Genomic DNA, 18,793 nt, shown 5'->3' with positions numbered 1-18,793 from the left:
TTTTTTTTTTCTGATGAGTTCTGCTGGATACTTTATGGAATGGTGACTGCGAGTGTCTGCTAACCCACAAATATTATTTGTAAATATTGAAAAAAATCCGTTGTCTGTAAGGATAGCCTTTCTGCTGGAAAACATTTGTCAGCGGGCTTTGAACTACAAGTACCCTGATAATGGGAAAAGATGGAAGTGATGTGAGAATACATCTTAATGGAAAACTCAGGACAGTCACTACAAGTTAATCAGAGTTCACTCTGATTTTTTAGTACCCTGATAAATTGATATAAAGCACTTTTGATTCACATCTGTAAGTCACACAGTTTAATATTGCACATATCAACATCAATATGTGCAAAGAAAACATACTGGTCCAGTTTGGATTAAATGTTGTTGCTCCACCTTGTTTTGTGGACCTTCAGGTTCATGTGCAGGACTTCACATTTACATCTGAAGGTAAAGTATATGAACACTTGCAAACAGATGGTGAAGTTCCTGGTTTTCATTGATTACACTAATAGATTTTGGAAGATGACTGCATTGATGTATTTCACTTACTACCATGTTTCCTGTCTATCGTCTGCTTTCCTTAACAGGAGCTGTGGCTTCGAATGAATTACCTTGTTGATTTCAAGCACCACTTCATGCGTCATTTTCCTTATTCTTTACACGAAACAGTAAAGCACAAAAAGAAAGATTCGTGCAAAGGGTAAGAAGAAAATCAATGTCATGTTACAACTTTTAATTCTGTAAGATAAGTGTGACAATATGAATCACATGCTTTTAGGTTTTTAATGTTGGAAAAGAAAACTTTTTGTTGTGTGTTCCTTGAAGATCTGTACAGAAGTTTTTATAGGAAGGTAGCATTGCTTTGAATTGAGAAGTTTTCGTTGTTCTTTGTAGAAGTATTGTCATCTGAATAGCATCCAGTAGAAAATAAAATGCTCTCTTAGAGAAATTAAAATATTTTATTGAACACTTGATCTGTAATTTGCATGTTGCTACATGGTTATTTGTGATAGTCTGATTGTTTTCATATTTCTGCATGCCTTCTGCAGTTGACTGCTGAATTACATCAAAACATAGTTAAATTTTTTTTTTTTCACCCACATCTACTCTTCTACAGTTGTATTACAGGGCTGGATAAATACAGCTAGGAGGGGAGATAAGTCATATCGTGCCTATCCTGTATGGTAAAGCAGTACTGGAGCAGGACAAGCCAGACACAGACGCTTTTCTTAACTATTGGGCTGACAGAGCAGGTGCACCAATTTAGTTCTGGTACAGGCCAGTAGCAGGTTGCCTCCCCTCTCAGCTCCCAGATGTGAGACTCTGTTCATACAAAGTCCATTCTGGAATTGTTCTGCACCTTTGCAGTCTGTGTAAAACGCTGGTATATGTATAAGGGTTATCAGCCCACGTCTATCTTGGTTTCAGATACTTGCAAACTGCCAATGCGGGTTGAGCTCTAGTAGTAGAATCATCCCTTTTTATGCTAAGGGTCTACCATGGTGCAGGTATAGTTGAGGCTGAAATCCTGTTTAATATTTTGACTTGCATTTTCTCTTCCTGGAAGGGCATGTAGATCAGAAGTACAGCATAGCTCTTTGTGAAGTGCTTTCACTTCAGCTAAGTCTTACCCATTAAGTTTATAAAGCCAAAAGGTGTTTTGCTTTTCCAGGTTTTGACCTGAACACCCTTCCTGGAAACTGAAAATCTCAGAATTAGTAGTTAGACAATGGAACCATCTTTCTCGTTTTGTGGATGATATCCTGACTAACTGTACTTCTGTTCATCCTTTTTCACTCTGCTACTAAATTTTTACCTCATTCTTGCACTTTAAAATAAACATATTGTTGGATACATGGAGGAAAAATGATCTGTGAAACTTTTTTTTTGTGTTTGTATTGTGACTGTTACTTCAAGTCTTCTGGAAACTTAGCTTCATCCATGAAAGTAAAAATGATTGCTTTTGTTTTCCTTGCTTACCAATATATTGGGTTAAAGGCCTGCATGTGGAAATCTGCGAGGCTTCCTCCCTTCTCCAGTTTGCAAAATGTTGCAGAAATCTACCATGGTATTATTCATAGTATGTAGTATCTACACATTCCAAACATGGAAAAGTTATTAACATTTATGCCATGTGTAAGTGATGTCTGCAGGTTGAGATTTATTTGCTTATATTGAAATGGTTGGCTCTGAACTGGTGGGTGACTACATTTACGTTAGTGCAGGTTGAAGTTATTTCATTTTCACAGCTTGATTTTGTGTTGTGAATGTAGGTGTTCATATTGTGCAGCTTTCTGTGGATAAATGCTGTGATTTATTATTTTTTTTAATGCTTTGAGTGGCCAGTCAGCAAGTAGAGAAGTTTGAGCATTATATGTCAATCTGCGGTACCCTTGATTTCTTTCTTAATATCCCCCAATTTTGCCTCTCAAACCTCTGTAGGGCAACAGAGTGGTCCTGCAGAATATTGTAATGTTGAAAAAGGCGGTTTTGATTCCACAGGAGTTTGGAAAAAAGTACACAAATTTGTGTTCATGGTACTTTTTGTCATTGTGTAGTAATGACAAAATCCATGTGATTCCCCACAGAAGAAGAAACACAGAAGACACTGAAACTAAGGAATATTTTTTTTTACCAATCTGTTACTGGTTTCAGTCACCTAGAAGTGCTGCTAGACCACAGTAAGAATGTGAAACAGGAGAAACCAGCTATAAAGATACAATTTAGAGCTCTGGTTGTTGCTACTACTATAAATATGAGAAATAGACATTTTGGTGGCAAAACAAAAAATGTCAAGTACCCAAATGTCAAATGTGAAGACTCTTAAATCACATATTGGCTTTATAACGTTAATATTTAGATATTTTTTCTACATAGTATAATTTCTACCAAAGTATCATATATTAAAAGGCACAATATATATATATTTTAAAATAATCTCTCTCTTTTCTTCCTCCTGCCCCTTCCCCTTAGCAACAGGTATTGTATGACATCCTCAAACAGTGTAGACCATCTTTTACTGAACTTAACCTTGTGTGACATAATGGTTTCACTAGCAAGCACTTCAACACTTCAGACGGATTCTGGTTGGCTGGATATGATAAGGAAATTTGTGACAGATACTCTTCAGGATGGCAGCAAGCTGAATAGCAAGCAGGTGAACAGATTGCTTGGTGTGACTTGGAGACTAATGCAAATACAGCAAAACAAAGGTAAGATATGAGTAGTTTCTACAAAGCAAAATTATGCAATGACAGAAAGGTTGAGTTATTCCAGTGTTTTCAGGTCACTTCATCTTATATCCTCAGTTGTTACATTATAATGTATTTTGTCTATAGAGGTGAATTGAATTTTGTGATCATATCCCTGCGTGTAGCATTGAAAACTGCTTGATTTTTCAGGAATGCTGTTAGATTCATATTGTTGATATACAAAGTATTAATGTATTTGTGTAGCTGTTCTCTGGTTTTACTAAAGATATTCTTATAGATGGAAAGATTGTTTTCTTCACTGAAATAAATAATTACTGGAACATAGAGGTGCATGATACTTTAATATTCCAGTCCTTATTCAAAATCATTAATGCAGCCAGTACTCTTCTGTGAGCTCTGTCAGATAACCATTCTAGTTCTGCAATGACATGAAATGCCAAAATAGTTTTGATGGAAGCTGCAGTAGAATATTTTCCAAGGTGTTTGGTTTGAATCCTTTTTCAAGAGAAAACACATTACTGATTGTGGTACAGTATTTTGGCTTGGCTTTTTTTTTTTCTTTTCAAGTACTGTTTGGTTGTGTTTCCAGATGAGACCTTGGTTGACATGTCTGTTAAGTGATTGATGTAGGACTTCTTAAAGAAAGGTATATTTCAGTAAAGGTGGCAGACGTCTGAGTCTTACCAATCTAGTAGAAGTGAATTCCACAGCCACGCAGCAGGTTTCATTGTTAACGTTATAGGGTGAAAAGATGTCAAATGTCCCTCAAATATATTTTGGCAGGCAGTTGTATCTCCTTCTAAATCCATTTTAATTGGGAATCTGTCTATTCCTATGTCCCTAATGACAAAGATTATAACTAATAATTCCTATTTGCACTCCAAATTTAGCTTCCTCTTGAAGGCAAATAATAGTCCAAAGTCAGAGATGCGCCTGTCTTACCAGCTGAGGTAAAGCAGAAGAGTGGCTACTGAAGAAAGTAGTTTCCAAACTGTTGTTGCACTGTTAAGTGTATTGTTGCACTGTTCCTTGTAATGAAACTGATTTTTTTCCTTTGTCTACCAAACTTTTACCAGATAGTGTTTGGTGTTTTTCCTAATCAAAGTGGCCATTTTAGTGCAATAATTTACCTTAGGAATGCAGAAAATAATAAGCTTTAAAAAAATTTAAATGAAATTGCTAAATATTAGCATGGATGGATTTTGTGTGCTGATCCTGTAAAGGTTCAGGAATTTCAGTGCAAGTAAGAGATTGTTTACCCACAAATCTGTATCTGCTTGTGTGGTCAGTTTATTTTATTCCTTCAAAATAATCCTTGTGCAGACTAAAAGCCTGGCTAGATGTAGAGGACATTGCATCTGCTTTTACATATGAAGCAATTAAATAGTAGGACCTGCTTTACTACATGTGCCATAGAGTTATTGGAAAGTGGCTGAACATTCTACACATTAGAATATTACTTACTGTATTTGTTCAGTTAACAGTTTGTTAATTAGCTAAAAACTACAGAAAGGTACCATTGTTATTCAAATAAGAATAAGCCAGTGTTCTGTTAAGAAAATGAGTCTTCACCTGAAGAATACACGAATTGAATAAGTTAATGCTCCTGATGTAATGAAAATAACTTAATGATATATCTTAATAAAGACCATTCTAATAATTTGTATTTTTCTGTTAACAAATATGTTAGATTGTAACTTCTAAATGGCTCTCTGCATTATACCTGAGTATGACCATACTATTTCAGGTGCTTTTTATATAGTGTCTTTTAAAGAGAGCCTCTATATGATAAGTTAAACATGTTCCCTGGCAAGAGTTTTACTGATGAAGATCAGCCCCTAACTGCATCTGGAATTGTTTTTAGTATGGGAGTGTTCTAGTCTCTGTGGGAAGAGGTAGCATGGAACACAAAACTCTCTGGTTTTGAATACATAACTTTTTAAGACTGCTCTGTGCACCCGGGTGGAAAAACAAAGCTTTCGCAGTCTTGATTTATGAAGGTAATAAAGTGATTGCTGCTACTTAAGTATGTCTTCACAGCAATGAATTCATTGGGGGACCTCAGGCTCTTCTGAGACAAATCGGGTCAGGTCTTATACCCTCCATATATATTTTGAAGTTTTCAGATGCTTCCCCATTCTTTCCCTTCTCTGAATTCAGACATTTTTCCATGCTTTGTTAGTTTTTACATCCAGTGGTTTATCTGGTGATGAGAGCTTTAGAGGATGAAAGGTTTCAGTGGAGTTTAGCAGTTCTCTTTGCAGTGGCTTACAAGTGACATCTTGAGGTATGTATTTTGTGGTTGATTAGCAAATGTCATTTGGAGCCAGTTGGTTCAAAGACAGAGTTGGCGAGGCTGGTATGTGTGGCAGGGAGAAAGGGATGGTATAGAGAGAACTGAAGGCATGGTGACAGCGATGTTTAGGGGAGCATAGGTGGAGAGTAAAGGAGAAGATTGGTATGAAGTCGCTGCATTAGGAGACAAGCATGTGGCAGATGGCTCTGGAAATAAGGAATTTATTGTTTCTCAGCTACCTCACAACATGTGCACTGCCTTGTCTTCAAGAAGTTCTGAAGTTTTCACTTGCATGTTGTCTCCAGTCTTTTGTGTCTCTTTCACAAGCTACACAAAAATGTTGTTTCAGTGGTGTAGAATTCTATCCAGTAGTTGTTTTAAAGCATTTTGTTGCTTCCCTGTGGAGTTAAATATAGCTGATTGCAGATCCAGGTTATAGCTCTTCTGCGTATGTATATATAAAATCAGAAGATTAAGAAGCACTACTTCAGATTTTTGTATGTTTTCTTTCTAGTGGCAACAGAACCCTTGATAAAAGCAGTATATACACTATACCAGCAAAGGAATCTTCTCTTTCCAGTTCGGACCTTGCTTTTGAAATTTTTTAGCAAAGTTTACCAAAAAGAAGATTTGAGGACTCAAAGAATCAGGTAAAACCCATTTGCATATTCTTTTTTCATTTCAACATAGTCTATTTATTTCAGAAGTCAGAATACTGAATCACTGTGTAGATATTGTAAAACTTCATTCTGAACCTGTTTTGGTACTGTGTCACTGAAATTTGAAAGTTCAGGTTCTCTGTGAGATTGAGATTTGTGTTAGCTTTTTTGTCTTTTTTTTTCTTAATGTAAGTACTAGATAGATCTTAAGGATTTAAAATTTGACTTGAAGTACACTGCTGCAAGCCCGTTGTTACTGGCTGTGTGGCAGTCAGTAGATGTGTCAAGATTGTGCAGCTGTAACCATGCAGTATTTCCACTACTTCAGCCTGAGATCGTGGACTTGAGACTTAGTGCCAGTGGTAGTTCTGGTGGTGCCTACCTAGCCTTTTGTATTTATTTTCTTTAAGAAAAGTTTTCTTCTTTTGTTGTGAGTGCATGGTTCCAAAGGGACTAGGTTTAAGACAATGTTCTTGTCCTTTTGGGTTTCCAGTTTCAGGCATCCATTAGGTATCTGACTTGCTTCAAGTAAGAGGCGAATATTCTCTGTTACTCTTATTACACTTTTTCATCATAAGATTTATCCAAATTGTCCCCAAGTGTTAACTTTTCCAGGAGGTATTTTTTAGCCAAGTCGTCTGATTCCATCTATGTAAAATCCTTGAGCACAGATGAGGGTGCATCAATCCTACCTCATTTGAGAACTGCAAAGGAACATAAGATCATACCCATGATACCTGTTTCTGCTGCTAGGTTAAAATCAAACCTCAGGGCCCCCTGAAGTCCTGGCATCCACTGACAGAGTCAAGCTTTGGGAAAACTGTTCTCTTCTGCAACTCTAGACTCCGCTTTGTTAAATTTTATGTTGTGGTAATGCCTGAGTACATGTAATTAGATCTACAGCCAGAAATATCTAATACTGCCCTATGAATATTATAAAAAGTACAGGGAATTTGAAAGACAGGAAAAAGGCTCGGGAATATCCTGTTTTCCTCCTCTTTTCACGCAGAGTGAAAAAGAGATCTTTTCATTCTGACTAATTTCCCTGAGGTTACATAACCACTGTTTTCTGTACTTTCCTGGGAGTCTTGAGCATCTCATCCAGTTTGATGTGATCATCTAACTGTCTAGAAAGCTTTAATTTTCTATATTTAGACATCAAAAATGGCAGCTGTTTTCCTGCTGTTCCTCTTAGTCTACATCAAATTGTGACATTTTTAGTAACAGAAGGACAAAATATCGGAACTCCTTTGCAAAAAGGATAATTGCACTTATGTCTGACAAGAAATTTTATGACAATGTAATGTTGTGTACTATACTGATCAATTTCTTTCCTTTAGGGCCAAGTGTTTTGTTGTTGTTTTGTTTGTTTGTTTGTTTGTTGTTGCTTTTGTTGTTTGTTTTTTTCTCATTTCTTCAATATAAGGACTGTGCAGTAGATCCTGGATGACATTCATGTTGTTCCATTCAGTTTGATGTCATAGCTCCTTCAACCCTCCTGTGATGACTGTCCTCTTGTTTTTGTTTTTTCTCAGAAGCTTTTCAAGAGCAGTCAGAGAGGAGCAGAATTCATGTTGGAATATTTTCCAAGGACATCTAAGTGAAGCTGTTTATTTTTTAGGTGTATCTGATTCAAAGGTTAGGTAGGAGCTTTTGGCTTATTGTTGCTTTGTGAAAGAAAACTTGATTGATTTATTACAAGGTTCGGAGTGAATATTTCGGTCTTGATGTTAGTTATCTTGACCCCTAATTGCTACACGCATTTGCGTAGTCATTGTGCTTATCTGTGCATATAGTGTGTGTATACACCTGCATGTGTGTATATATATATACACACCGGTAGAGACTTAAAAGGCTATTTAGCCTCACAGCCTGCCTTCAACGCAACTATGTGAGATGCTGGAGGAGGAAGACAAGAATAAGTTTTCTATAGTACTCTAAGCTTCCAACCGTTTGAAGCCTGTACTTCCTCACTGCACAGAGCTTCTGTGTGTTTAGTATCACTCAGCGGATGTCTTTTCCATGAGCTTGGACTGGTCTGAATAAAGAGCAAGTGCAGCAACCTCTGGCAAGGAGTGACGAAGCTCAGCTGCCTGAAGACCATCTTTTCTTTGTTTTGATCCTGGCTTCTTCTAACTTCATTTGATACCAGTACTCACTTCTTCTGTGAGAAGAGAAAACAAATAATTTACTCCCATCCACCACTTGCATTTCAAGTGATTTGAGCCCTCTGTGGAGCCTGCCTCAAACTTACCCACTAAAGTTGTCTCTTCTTCAGGCTTTTCCTGCTGTTAAACAAAATTAATCTCTCTATGCAAAACCCTCTCTCGTGTCATGGATACTTAGTTTCCTCAAGAAGTTTTTTGTGAGGGATTTTGTCAGACCTTCTGAAAACTAAATAATTTTTATCATCATTATGCTAGTTGTGTTGACACCTTCGAAGACCTACTTTGAACTTCCTGATTTACACTTAGCAGCTTCTTTCGTGTAATCATCATTTTAGTAGTAAGCTGATGAAATGCTTTTGATGTATAAATGGCACTTGATTTGATAAACCAGGATGTCATAGAAATTGTAGCTGATGGAAGATAGGGTTGGTCTATAACATTGTTCCAGTTTCAGCTAGAAAGGAAGAATAAAAACAAATCTAGGATGGAGGTTGTCAAGCTTTAAAGCTCAGCAACAAAGATGTTTAAAGGAAAAACAAAACAAACCAAAAAACCCCAAACAAAAAACACACACAAAACAAACCACCAAACAAAACCAAAACACCTAATTAGTGAAGTGTCCTGATTATGAACAGACAGATTGATTGGAATAGAGGAGGAGGTCTGGAGAATCAAGTCATAAATACACATGAAAATTTATCTTGGGCTAGGGAAGAGCCTGGAAAGAAATTTATGTCCAAGTTTTTTGCTGTTTCTTAGCCAGCTTTGAGGGGCCTCTTATGGTAAACAGCACTTACAGAGAATAGAAAAAGAGGAATTGATGAACTGGCTTAATTTCTGTTTTTCTGACAATCAGGTTAGAAATAGCAATTCCTAAATGTCAAGCTGAATTATTTTTTTCAGAGGATGTGAAAACCATCATGCTGTAGGATAAGGGGAAGAAGTGAGTCTGAAATTAGGATGAATTCAGGTCCTTCAATATAAATATCTTGTCACATATTTCAATAAATGTTATTATAAATTGCATAAAACCCAAGGGATGGTCAGAGTCCTCAGATTTGGAAACAAAAGTGCTGTGAATGAAATTGCATTGAATGCTGTCAAATGAATGCAAAAGAGGAGCATTAGGTAAATTTTATTCCAGAGACTTGGGAGAGCTGATGTGTGAAAATGCAGATAGTAAGAATTTTGCATTACCTGCCTTTAAAGGTAATAGTCAATCTGGATTTAGTGTAAAAGATGGAGTCTCACTTAAAGAATAGGTGTGTCTACAATGGGATACACAGTACATAGGTGACAATGGGAATGGTAAAACTGAAGAGTCTGCTTATACAGTTCCTCAGAGCTCTCTTGAAGCTAAACTTCATGTTATCATTAAGGACTGGGTCACAAAGCAGGGGCATGCCAATAGAAACTTTCTGGTGACATACAGTTCAGAAGCATTACCTGAACAGAGGAAATGAGAAATAAACCAAAAGAACTGGATTACGTGAGGGAATGGTAGAAGAAGAAAAAGGTATATTTATACAACACAAAAATTGGTGCACTTAAAAAACTAACAGGATTTTCTTAAATCTCAAATTGAACCAGGCAGTTGCAAACAATAATCCTGTGATCTGTGTGCTTCTATGTGCTTCCCCACCAAGGTTGTGGGGAAAAAGTGTAATTAGGAAGCAAAGCTGTAGTAGAAGATATGTGAAAGTATTGTAATCTTTGAACTAGATCACATGATAACTCATTCAGTTGACTTGTATTTGTAGGGACTTATGCCCAAGAAAACCTGAATTGTAAGAGCTGCAAGGGGAACCTAAGCTATAAGGACTCCTTCCACTCATGTTTGAATCAGCCAAAACACCTCAGTTGTACTTGCTTGAGCATCTAGGTAGAAAGCTAGACACTCCAGCAGAAGAAGTAAGATCTTATGTAAAAAGCCTCTTTAAATTTAGCAAGTAAAGAATCTTATCAGCTGAATGTAGTGAAAGTGGTGGACCAGGTGGATATGCAGGGATATATCTGAGAAGGTTGTCTTGTGAAAGTGAAGCCATTGTTTGTCATCCATGAAAAGCCTTTGTTGATGTAGGAGGTATTGTATGGAAAAAGACAAATCTGTCTTGAAGAGAATCTGGGGAATTTCAGGCTGATGAGCTTCATCTTGGTCTCTGGAAAGATCATGCAGCCTTTGCTTGAAATTAATATCTGAGTGTATAAAGGACAAGCAGGTAATTGGGAACAAGCCAGCACATAAGAGCAAATCATGCTTTGCCAACATCATAACTTTCTGTGATGAATGGCTGCATGGACAAGGGGAGAGCATTTGACACAACACACTTGGTTAATAAGATGGTTTGGTGCTGTTGCCACCAGTTCTAGTTTTTCATTCTGCTTTAAGAGGTGTCTGAATTGGCAAACAAGGTGACAGCAAAGGTAGAAGTGAATTTGAAAGTCTAGCCTAAAGAGTAATAGCTTGATTCTGGGATTCAGTGGTATTGAGGGTATAGTAGTCTCATGGATCTGTAGCCTGACTCATAACTCATTAAAAATAAACTAATAAAACTAATGATAAAAAGTTGCTTTGGCAGCATACAGTCAATTTCCACAAATACTTTCTGAAAGAGTTAAAAATATGCAGTGCCAAACCTATGGATCAAATACATACTTCTGATGTAGCTGTAGTAGCACACCAGTGTGCTCAAATCTTCTAGTGAAATATTCTCAGCAAATCACAGTATTGCAGTTTATTGTAATTTAATTGTACATGACATTAAAGCAACTTAACCAAGACTGGAAAGAGTAAGTTTTTGGAGTTTTTTTGTTGTTTTTTTTCCCTCTTTCTTTAGAAGTCGAAGTAAAGTTTTGTCTCGTTGGTTGGCTGGCTTACCTCAGCAACTTGCTCTACTTGGCTTGAGAAACCCTGAGCTTTCAAATCAACTGATTGATATCATTCATTCTGCTGCTTCTCGTTCAAACAAGGAATTACTACAAAGTTTACAAGCCACTGCTGCTCGAATATATGGTAAGACTTTTACACTACAGCAGAATTTTTGTCTATCACTTGGCAGGGAAGTTGCAATGCATGGAAAACACTGGTGTTTCCTAGGTGGACATAAAGTCTGCATGGGGGTTGTGGAGGTTGGTTCAGTCCCCTATATAATAAAGGTTAAAAGAAATACAATAATAGAATTGGTTGGAAGGGATTTCAAGGATCATCTGGGCCAACCTGTCTTGACAAAAGCACAGTCTAGACAAGACAGCCTAGCACCCTGTCCAGCCCAAATGTTGGGGGACCTACCACTTCCCTGGGGAGATTGTTCCAATGACTGATTGTTCTCATCGTGAAAAATTTCCCCTTTGTGTCCTGTCAGAATCTCCCTGGGAGTAACTTGTACCCATTGACCCTTGTCTTTTCCATGTGTCTCCTTGTAAAAAGGAACTCTCCATCTTCATTGTAGCCACCCTTTAAATATTGGAACATGGTGATAAGGTCCCTTCCTAAAGTCTAGTAAAAAGATCAAAATCTTCCGTTCAAGTTAGCAGAACATTAGTCTGACAGACTAGAAGCTTCAGGTTTTGTGAAATCTACTTCTGGTAGTATCGTACTACGGGCTCTTAGCTAAGTAAGGGCAGCTAGGAAAGAGGAGGGGTCACTACAAGATTGTTGCAGCATTTTGCATGAGATGCTTATGCTCTGGAATTGTCACAAAGTACAGAAGTTTTTTGTGTATGTAAAGACAATTTTGAGTGACAGTGTGATGACTGTGTGTGTGTGCCGGTAGATCCGCTGGACGGGACGCTGGTGCTGCTGCCGGCGGAGGCCCAGCGGCGGCTGGTGCAGCTGGTGTACTTCTTGCCCGGCCTGCCTGCCGGCCTGCTCGCCCGCCTCAGCCGCTGCTGCCTCATGGGCAGGATGTCCTCTGAGCTGGCTGCCACCCTCATCGGGATACTGCGCATGAGGTACGTCTGGGAATGTCTGCTTTAATTGGCTGTTGTGTTGTGGTGTTTTTTTTTTTTTTTTTTGGTTAGGAAAAAAAAGGTGAAAGTTTAGTCATTAAGCATGAACTTTGTTACTGGTCTGCACAAAAAAATCAGTGTAACAGATGAGGATTGGTATAATGAGGAAAGTTAATGCTTCCATCAGACTTTACTTATAGCCTTTCCCTTCAACTCTGTCTTTACACTGACCAGTTTTCTCCAATGATTGATAACAAAATCATATCAGTTACCTGTAAGGCTACGTGGTATTGAGCACCCTTTACCCAGAACATCATCATTGGTGGTCTTTGTTCTGGCACTGATGGCAGCTTTTCCTCATAAATACTTTGACTTGACTATTTGTAGTAAAAAGCCAACCAACCAGTGTGTGTTCTCATGTTCTGCTTTCTTTCAAATTTTTAAAACTTGCTTTTCCTGTAATTACCATGCTTAATAGCCAAATCATAGTTGCTAGGCAAGTGTCTTGTTAGAAATTATTCACGCTCTTATTGGTTTTGTCCTGGCTTGAAAGAGGGTAAGTGTGTCTGCAACGTCAGGGAGAGATCCTACTGTTCCTCTGGAGTGAGTTGAAGGCTTGCTGGGGTATCACAAGGGTATTTTTGCTTTGCTGCTTGTAAAAAAATACACTTGCATTTCTCCATTGCTCTATATTGTACAGAGTTTAGATAAATAAACAGGAATTAAGCTTGTATAGATTACCCTTTTTTTTTGTCTTAATGCTTTTTGGAACTTAACCATAATTTTATTAAAATATTACATGACACAATGTACTGTCAAATACAGACCTGTTCATATTAGCTGTATAACATGTGAATAGGGTGATTAATGTATGAAGTGATGGTGATGAAATGTGTAATATCCTATATACCACTATAAAAATGAAAATCTATCTAGTTTTGGGAAGGTAGACCTCAAATTTTATTTTTTAAAAAATAAGTGCCCTTCCGTATACTGGAAATTTGGTGGCAAACCATAACCATGTCAAAGACAGTCATTGTTAGAACTAATGTTTTTAAAGATTATCAGAAAGCTGCAGGTGGGATGTGGGCATTTGATCCGTTTAGTAGAAGATGCAAGAGACAGCTGAAGGGACGTTGTTGTTATCAAAAGTAGGCTATGTTCTGATGAAAGAGGAGGAGGAGCAACTTTTCCTTTTTCAAAGGTGCAAAGAAAGTATCTTGATGTTAATTTATGGCATTTGGATTGATTAATTAAGTTGAATGCAAAGATTGTGGATTATTCACCCAAGAAGTCAATCTGAAATAACCAGATGGGAAATAAGTACTGCCATAGTTATACCAGTGCAGTTTCTTGTATTGATAAGCCCTAGCAGTCCTCCTTTCTGGAAGATTACAGGTTCTGATGAAAGTTGGAGAAGAGGTATTACTCTTGACTGAGCATTATTTTTCTTTGAAAAGTCTGTTCCCACTTCACTGAGAATAATCAGTGTTAAAAACAGGAACTTGATCAGTTTTCTTTAGAAACACATCTGAAAATAGTACAAGTCTTTGGAAAGATATTTTACAGACCAGGTGAATGCAAGAGCATTGAAAAGACATTCTCACCTATATAGCCAACTTAAAATGTTTTAGTACAAGTTTTACAGGACTTGTCAATGACATATTTTTAGCTGTGGCTCAGCTTCTTAGTACATAGGTGAAAACTCTTTTGTGAAAAACTACCTTTTTTTCTTATCATCATGACCATAGACATTTTTATCCTAAACTTAATTCTAGCGTGCCTTAAAGAATTCGAGAGCTGAGATGATGTTGGAAATTCTAGTGGCTGCTGAGAGGGAAGCCCTCCCCCAGAAAAAGTTGCTTTGGCAACTTAGGCATGCAAAGATAGGGAGATAAATAGCATTATCAACTTCTCAAGAAGAGAAGAGCCCGATATCTTCTTCCTTGGGAAAATGAGTTGTACAGTTAAAGAAACTGTAGTAGTTTTTCTAGATATGAACATTAGCTGGGCTTTATGAGCTTCATAACCTCTCGTTGTACAGGGGGTACATGAACTAATTTTCCAGCTCTTATCAGAAAAGCCAAGCTGGATTATTGTGTCCAGTTTGACTTGCTTTTAGATAGTGATGTGGATGAACTGGAGTGAGTTTGAAGGAGAGCAGACAAAAAACAATAGTCTGTAAATTGTGATAATAGGGAATGACTGACAAATTGGCACTGTTAGGCAAATAAGGCTGGGAAGGAGGGGGGAACTTGTCTTCATGTGCGTAAGACTCTTGGAAAGGGTTGGGAGAATGCATTTTTAGCTGTATTAGCAATATAAACCTTAAACATCAGGGAAAACATTTGGTTTGAGTGCTAGCAAAACTTTCCAAAGATAGAGCTACATACTGGAATAGGCTTTGTAGGAAGGAGGTATAAATATAATTCACAGGAGATAATTAATATCAGGTTGGACAAAAGTATATTGTGGATAGCAGAGGTAAAGACCTGAAGGGAGTAGAGGAACTAGGTAACTTTTGTAGTCATTTACAGCTCTTGTGATGCTCAGAGTTAAACTTGAAAATTTTTGAAATGAACAAGTACTATAGCAAAATGTATATCTCATTTCACAGTTGTGTTCCAGAATCGGGTTCATGGGACACTTTCTTTATTTCTAGGTCATGGTAGTTTTGCTTAAAGGAACGGATAAGTTATTCCATTGGAAGTCATAATTTATGAGTAAAACTGATGTCAGTAGATGGCACTGTTTTTCTTCCAGTAGATTCATGTTCTGTTTGGTGGGGGGGGAGTTCTTATAAAATTTCTTTTCTTCTAAGCCACCTGCTTATCTGTCATGCCTTAAATAGATTCAGTAGCATCAGAGGCTCACTGCTGTATTTGGTAATTGTTTTAAATTTCTTTAAAATACTGTATTTCCGCATTATTGTTGATGGCAGAGCATGTATGTTCTTAGGTGCACCGGAGAATGCACATACATGCCCATGTGTATTTGCTGGGAAGAAGCTATGTTAAAGTGGATTTGATGACCGTACATATGGATGATAATAAGACTTGCTGTTATTCTGGGAAGAATCATTATAAACTCAAACTCATAGCTTTATGTGTCTGTAAACTATAAAAGTAGATAGTAAATGTATCCAGATGGCTTAAACCACAGCCCTGTGATGATATCGGATGGTAGCATTAAATTATAATTATTGCATGTTCACTTCTAGAATTTTTTGTTGATTAGAAATGAATTCTTAAGACATTTAAAAGTTTCCACTTTTTTCTTTTGCAATGGTGAAATGAAGAGTCAGGTGGTCTTCAGGAGTCCACAAAGTGAGCCATGGTGGGCTCTGTGTGTGCTGAGAATTAAGATGGTGTTGATATTTCTGTATATAATAGGAAGGCTTCTGAGCATGGGAAGTGATTATCAATAGTGGTAAATTATTATTTGGATGCTTCCTGTTATGCTTTTGGTCCATATTCACTAGTACAGGCCAGGAGCATTCTGAAAGCAAAGCTGAAATGCAACCACCCTGTGGCGAGTGATAGTGTGAACATGGCCAGACTTAAGGTAATTGGTGTGCCAAGGAGCAGAGCTTGCTGCTCTTTGGCTCACTGGGACTGCTGCAGCTGGTGAGTATCAGGTGAAACCGAGGGGCCACGAAGTGTTCTCTTGGCTGAATTTCTCTGCTGTTGTCCAGTGCCTGCCTTGTGCCTACTGTGGGGGACCCAAGACATAGGTAACTTCAATGAATCCAATCAGGGTTTTGAGAGATGGAAACCTGCCAGGGTTTTAGAGTGTAGATATTTCTCTCCTCTCCTGATCATACACCAACAGGTGAGGAAAGATGTAGAGCAACCTGAGCAAACCATCTGTGACTTCAGACTGAGAGAAATAAGAGGTAGTGACTCCTTGGAAGATGATTAATTCCCTGAGTCAGCTTCTGATTTTAGCTTCTGAGTTTAAATTTATGAAGACAAATACAAGGGTGTGGGAAGTATTTTAGATGGTTCACCAAATCGACAAGATTTTTTTGTTGTTGTTAGGTGGTACTACTTAGATTTATATATTGAAATGAACCATTCATCTTGATGCAGTATACTACATTTCTAAAATAATGGACTTAAGCATTTTAAATTAATTATTTATTGGAATAGCTTGTAAATACTCAAATAGTAGTTCTCTACTAATTAAAGATGAATGGCTAAAGTGTTGGGCAGGAATATGTAACAATTAATGTGAGTGGGCTGTTTGGTTTGAAATTCCAGCCTTAGCTTCATCCCAGTGGTGGAATTCTGGTGATTCTGGGAGGATGTGGCTAGGGACAGATAGACGGTTCTGTCCAGGAAATCAAGAAATGTATTAATCATGGGTTGTCTAGTAGGGACTACAGTCAAACTTGAGCAGTATTATAGGTAGAGCTGGAAAGAATTTTCAGTGTAATCCCTCTGCTCCTACTTTCTACACTTGTAGGGCAGATGGGGTGCTTCAGAATGGTATTAAAAGGACTAGTAAGGTATATACTTTTATTTTTGAGGACTTTTTGGAAGACTGGCTTTGAGGCAAATCTTTTTGTCAAATGTGGAAACGTTTTAGATGTTGTAAACTCACCCTGTACGTGGTAGATTGTCTTGTCTGACAAAAGGGAGGTCTGCTGTTAATATACAACAAATCTGTGTACAGTAACAGTGGCAGAGGAACATCATTTCTCACCATTTGTTAGGCTCAATGTTTTTGTTTGCTAGTTCTTAGTGATTTTATGGTGATTGAATGGCAGATATTCTTGCAAACACATTTTTTTTTCTGTTGTATAAGGTAGGTTACTTAAGATAATTAATACATAATCTGAGTATTTTTGAGATACAGATTACTAAATGCAGATTATGAGATTATGTCAAATAATAAACCGAAAAGCTAGATTACTGACTTCATGAGAACAGTTCTGTTTGACATGTCTTGAGGTACAAATAAGGAAAACCTATTGAGTATAATTACATAAATGCAATTTATGTGCCTTTATTTAGTGTAATTGCATAAATGCAATTTATGTGCTGTATTTATCTATAATAGTTACAGATTTTTTAGAATTTTTAATGCATTGCAACAGAGTGTGTGGAAATGGTTTCACTGTGATATGGAATTAGATAATATTTCACAGCCCAGATAAAAAAACAATAGGAATTAATTTATGGCATTTCTATCTTGAAGTAGCATGTCCACAAATGAGCTCTCCAGTGGCTTCAAATAGCTACTTTGTATTCTTGTGGGGCTTTTTCCCCGCTGGGATCTCACAAAGAACTGTTGTTTCTGTTGCTGTAGAAAATGAGAAGGGTGAGGACCAGATAAATAAAAGCTGAGTGCTCTTTCCCAATGAGACATAAATTGTGTGGGAGTTCCTAGTCTTCACAGGTTTGAGATAACTGTGGAGGTAATTCACATTCTGCTTGTCATCACTGTAAAGGGACTCCTTCCTTAAGAGGTAACACCTTTAAAATATTCTGTTGCTTTTCAGACAATAATGAGGGAGCTCAGCTGGCATCTCATCAGGCAGCTGGGGATGCTTGTGAGTTCCTGCTGTCCTTGAGAATATGATGTTTAGAAAAAATGGGGATGGATGTTTTAATGTCTGTTTAGTATAAGATACAAAATTCTGTGTCTCCAGATATGTTACCCAGATATGTCTTAGGGTCATAGTAGAGTTTAGAGTTTTCTGTAGATACTTTCTTTGTAAGTATTACTTTTGCTTTATTTACTCATCCTAGTTATGTGATCTTTGACAGTATAGCTGGTGGAAGCACAGGGAGAATGCAGAATGTAGGTAGCTAAGGGCCTATATTCTACTTCATTAAAGACTTTTTGAATGCATTATTGCAGGCAAGAAAAAAATTATATTCCCCAAAAGTATGTGCAATCTGGAGAGAACCTGGAAAGACTATTGCAACCCATTATTGTGAATAACAACACCAACAGAGTAATCAAATACAGTAATTCTCATACAAATGCAGTGAGGAAAAGATTTAAGAACAGTATTGGGAAAAAAGACATAAAATTTGGACTAAAATAAGAGAAGTTTTTATTAAAAACAACAAAAAAAAGAGAATAAGAAAAAGTAAAAAATCACTTTCAAGTCATTACATGTGGTAACTATGGAAAGTCAACTCAATACACTTTGTAGAATAAGAAAAGCACACCTGTGTAGGAAGGTGTAGTAATTATGAATAGGTTGCGAAGAAAAATTAAAAATGTAAGAGCAGTAAGGTCTGTGTTCACTGTGAAGTGTTTTTCTGGATATATTTTCACACCCCTGAATTTAGAAGAAAAATGAAGGAGAAGAGTATTGAAAAGTTAACGAATGCTTAAGGCACCTTTGAATATAAACAGTGTTCTTTCAGAAATGCTGGCATTTCCCTGACTCAATGCTGCTGAAGATGAAAAGTAAAAGATTGATTTCTTTTCCTTACTGCAAGATCAGAAGGGATCCATGGTTGTTGCACTCCTTCATCTGGATCTCCT

At 37.3% G+C, this 18,793-nt stretch overlaps 1 protein-coding gene across 1 annotated transcript in view; it reads left to right on the top strand.

Moving 5' to 3' along the window:
* Nucleotides 1–18,793, top strand: part of TEX10 (testis expressed 10) — a 57,799-nt gene that overhangs the window by 12,263 nt on the left and 26,743 nt on the right. The window contains exons 6-10 of the mRNA XM_065830730.2: nucleotides 591–703; nucleotides 2,977–3,215; nucleotides 6,026–6,161; nucleotides 11,176–11,351; nucleotides 12,112–12,289. Of these exons, the coding sequence (XP_065686802.1) occupies nucleotides 591–703; nucleotides 2,977–3,215; nucleotides 6,026–6,161; nucleotides 11,176–11,351; nucleotides 12,112–12,289 (842 nt within the window). The remainder of the gene's footprint in view (nucleotides 1–590; nucleotides 704–2,976; nucleotides 3,216–6,025; nucleotides 6,162–11,175; nucleotides 11,352–12,111; nucleotides 12,290–18,793) is intronic.

This window comes from Patagioenas fasciata, chromosome 2, assembly GCF_037038585.1.
Source record: "Patagioenas fasciata isolate bPatFas1 chromosome 2, bPatFas1.hap1, whole genome shotgun sequence".
Lineage (NCBI taxonomy): Eukaryota > Metazoa > Chordata > Aves > Columbiformes > Columbidae > Patagioenas > Patagioenas fasciata.
Note: the sequence above shows the minus strand (reverse complement) of the source record. Positions and strands in the feature narration are given on the sequence as shown.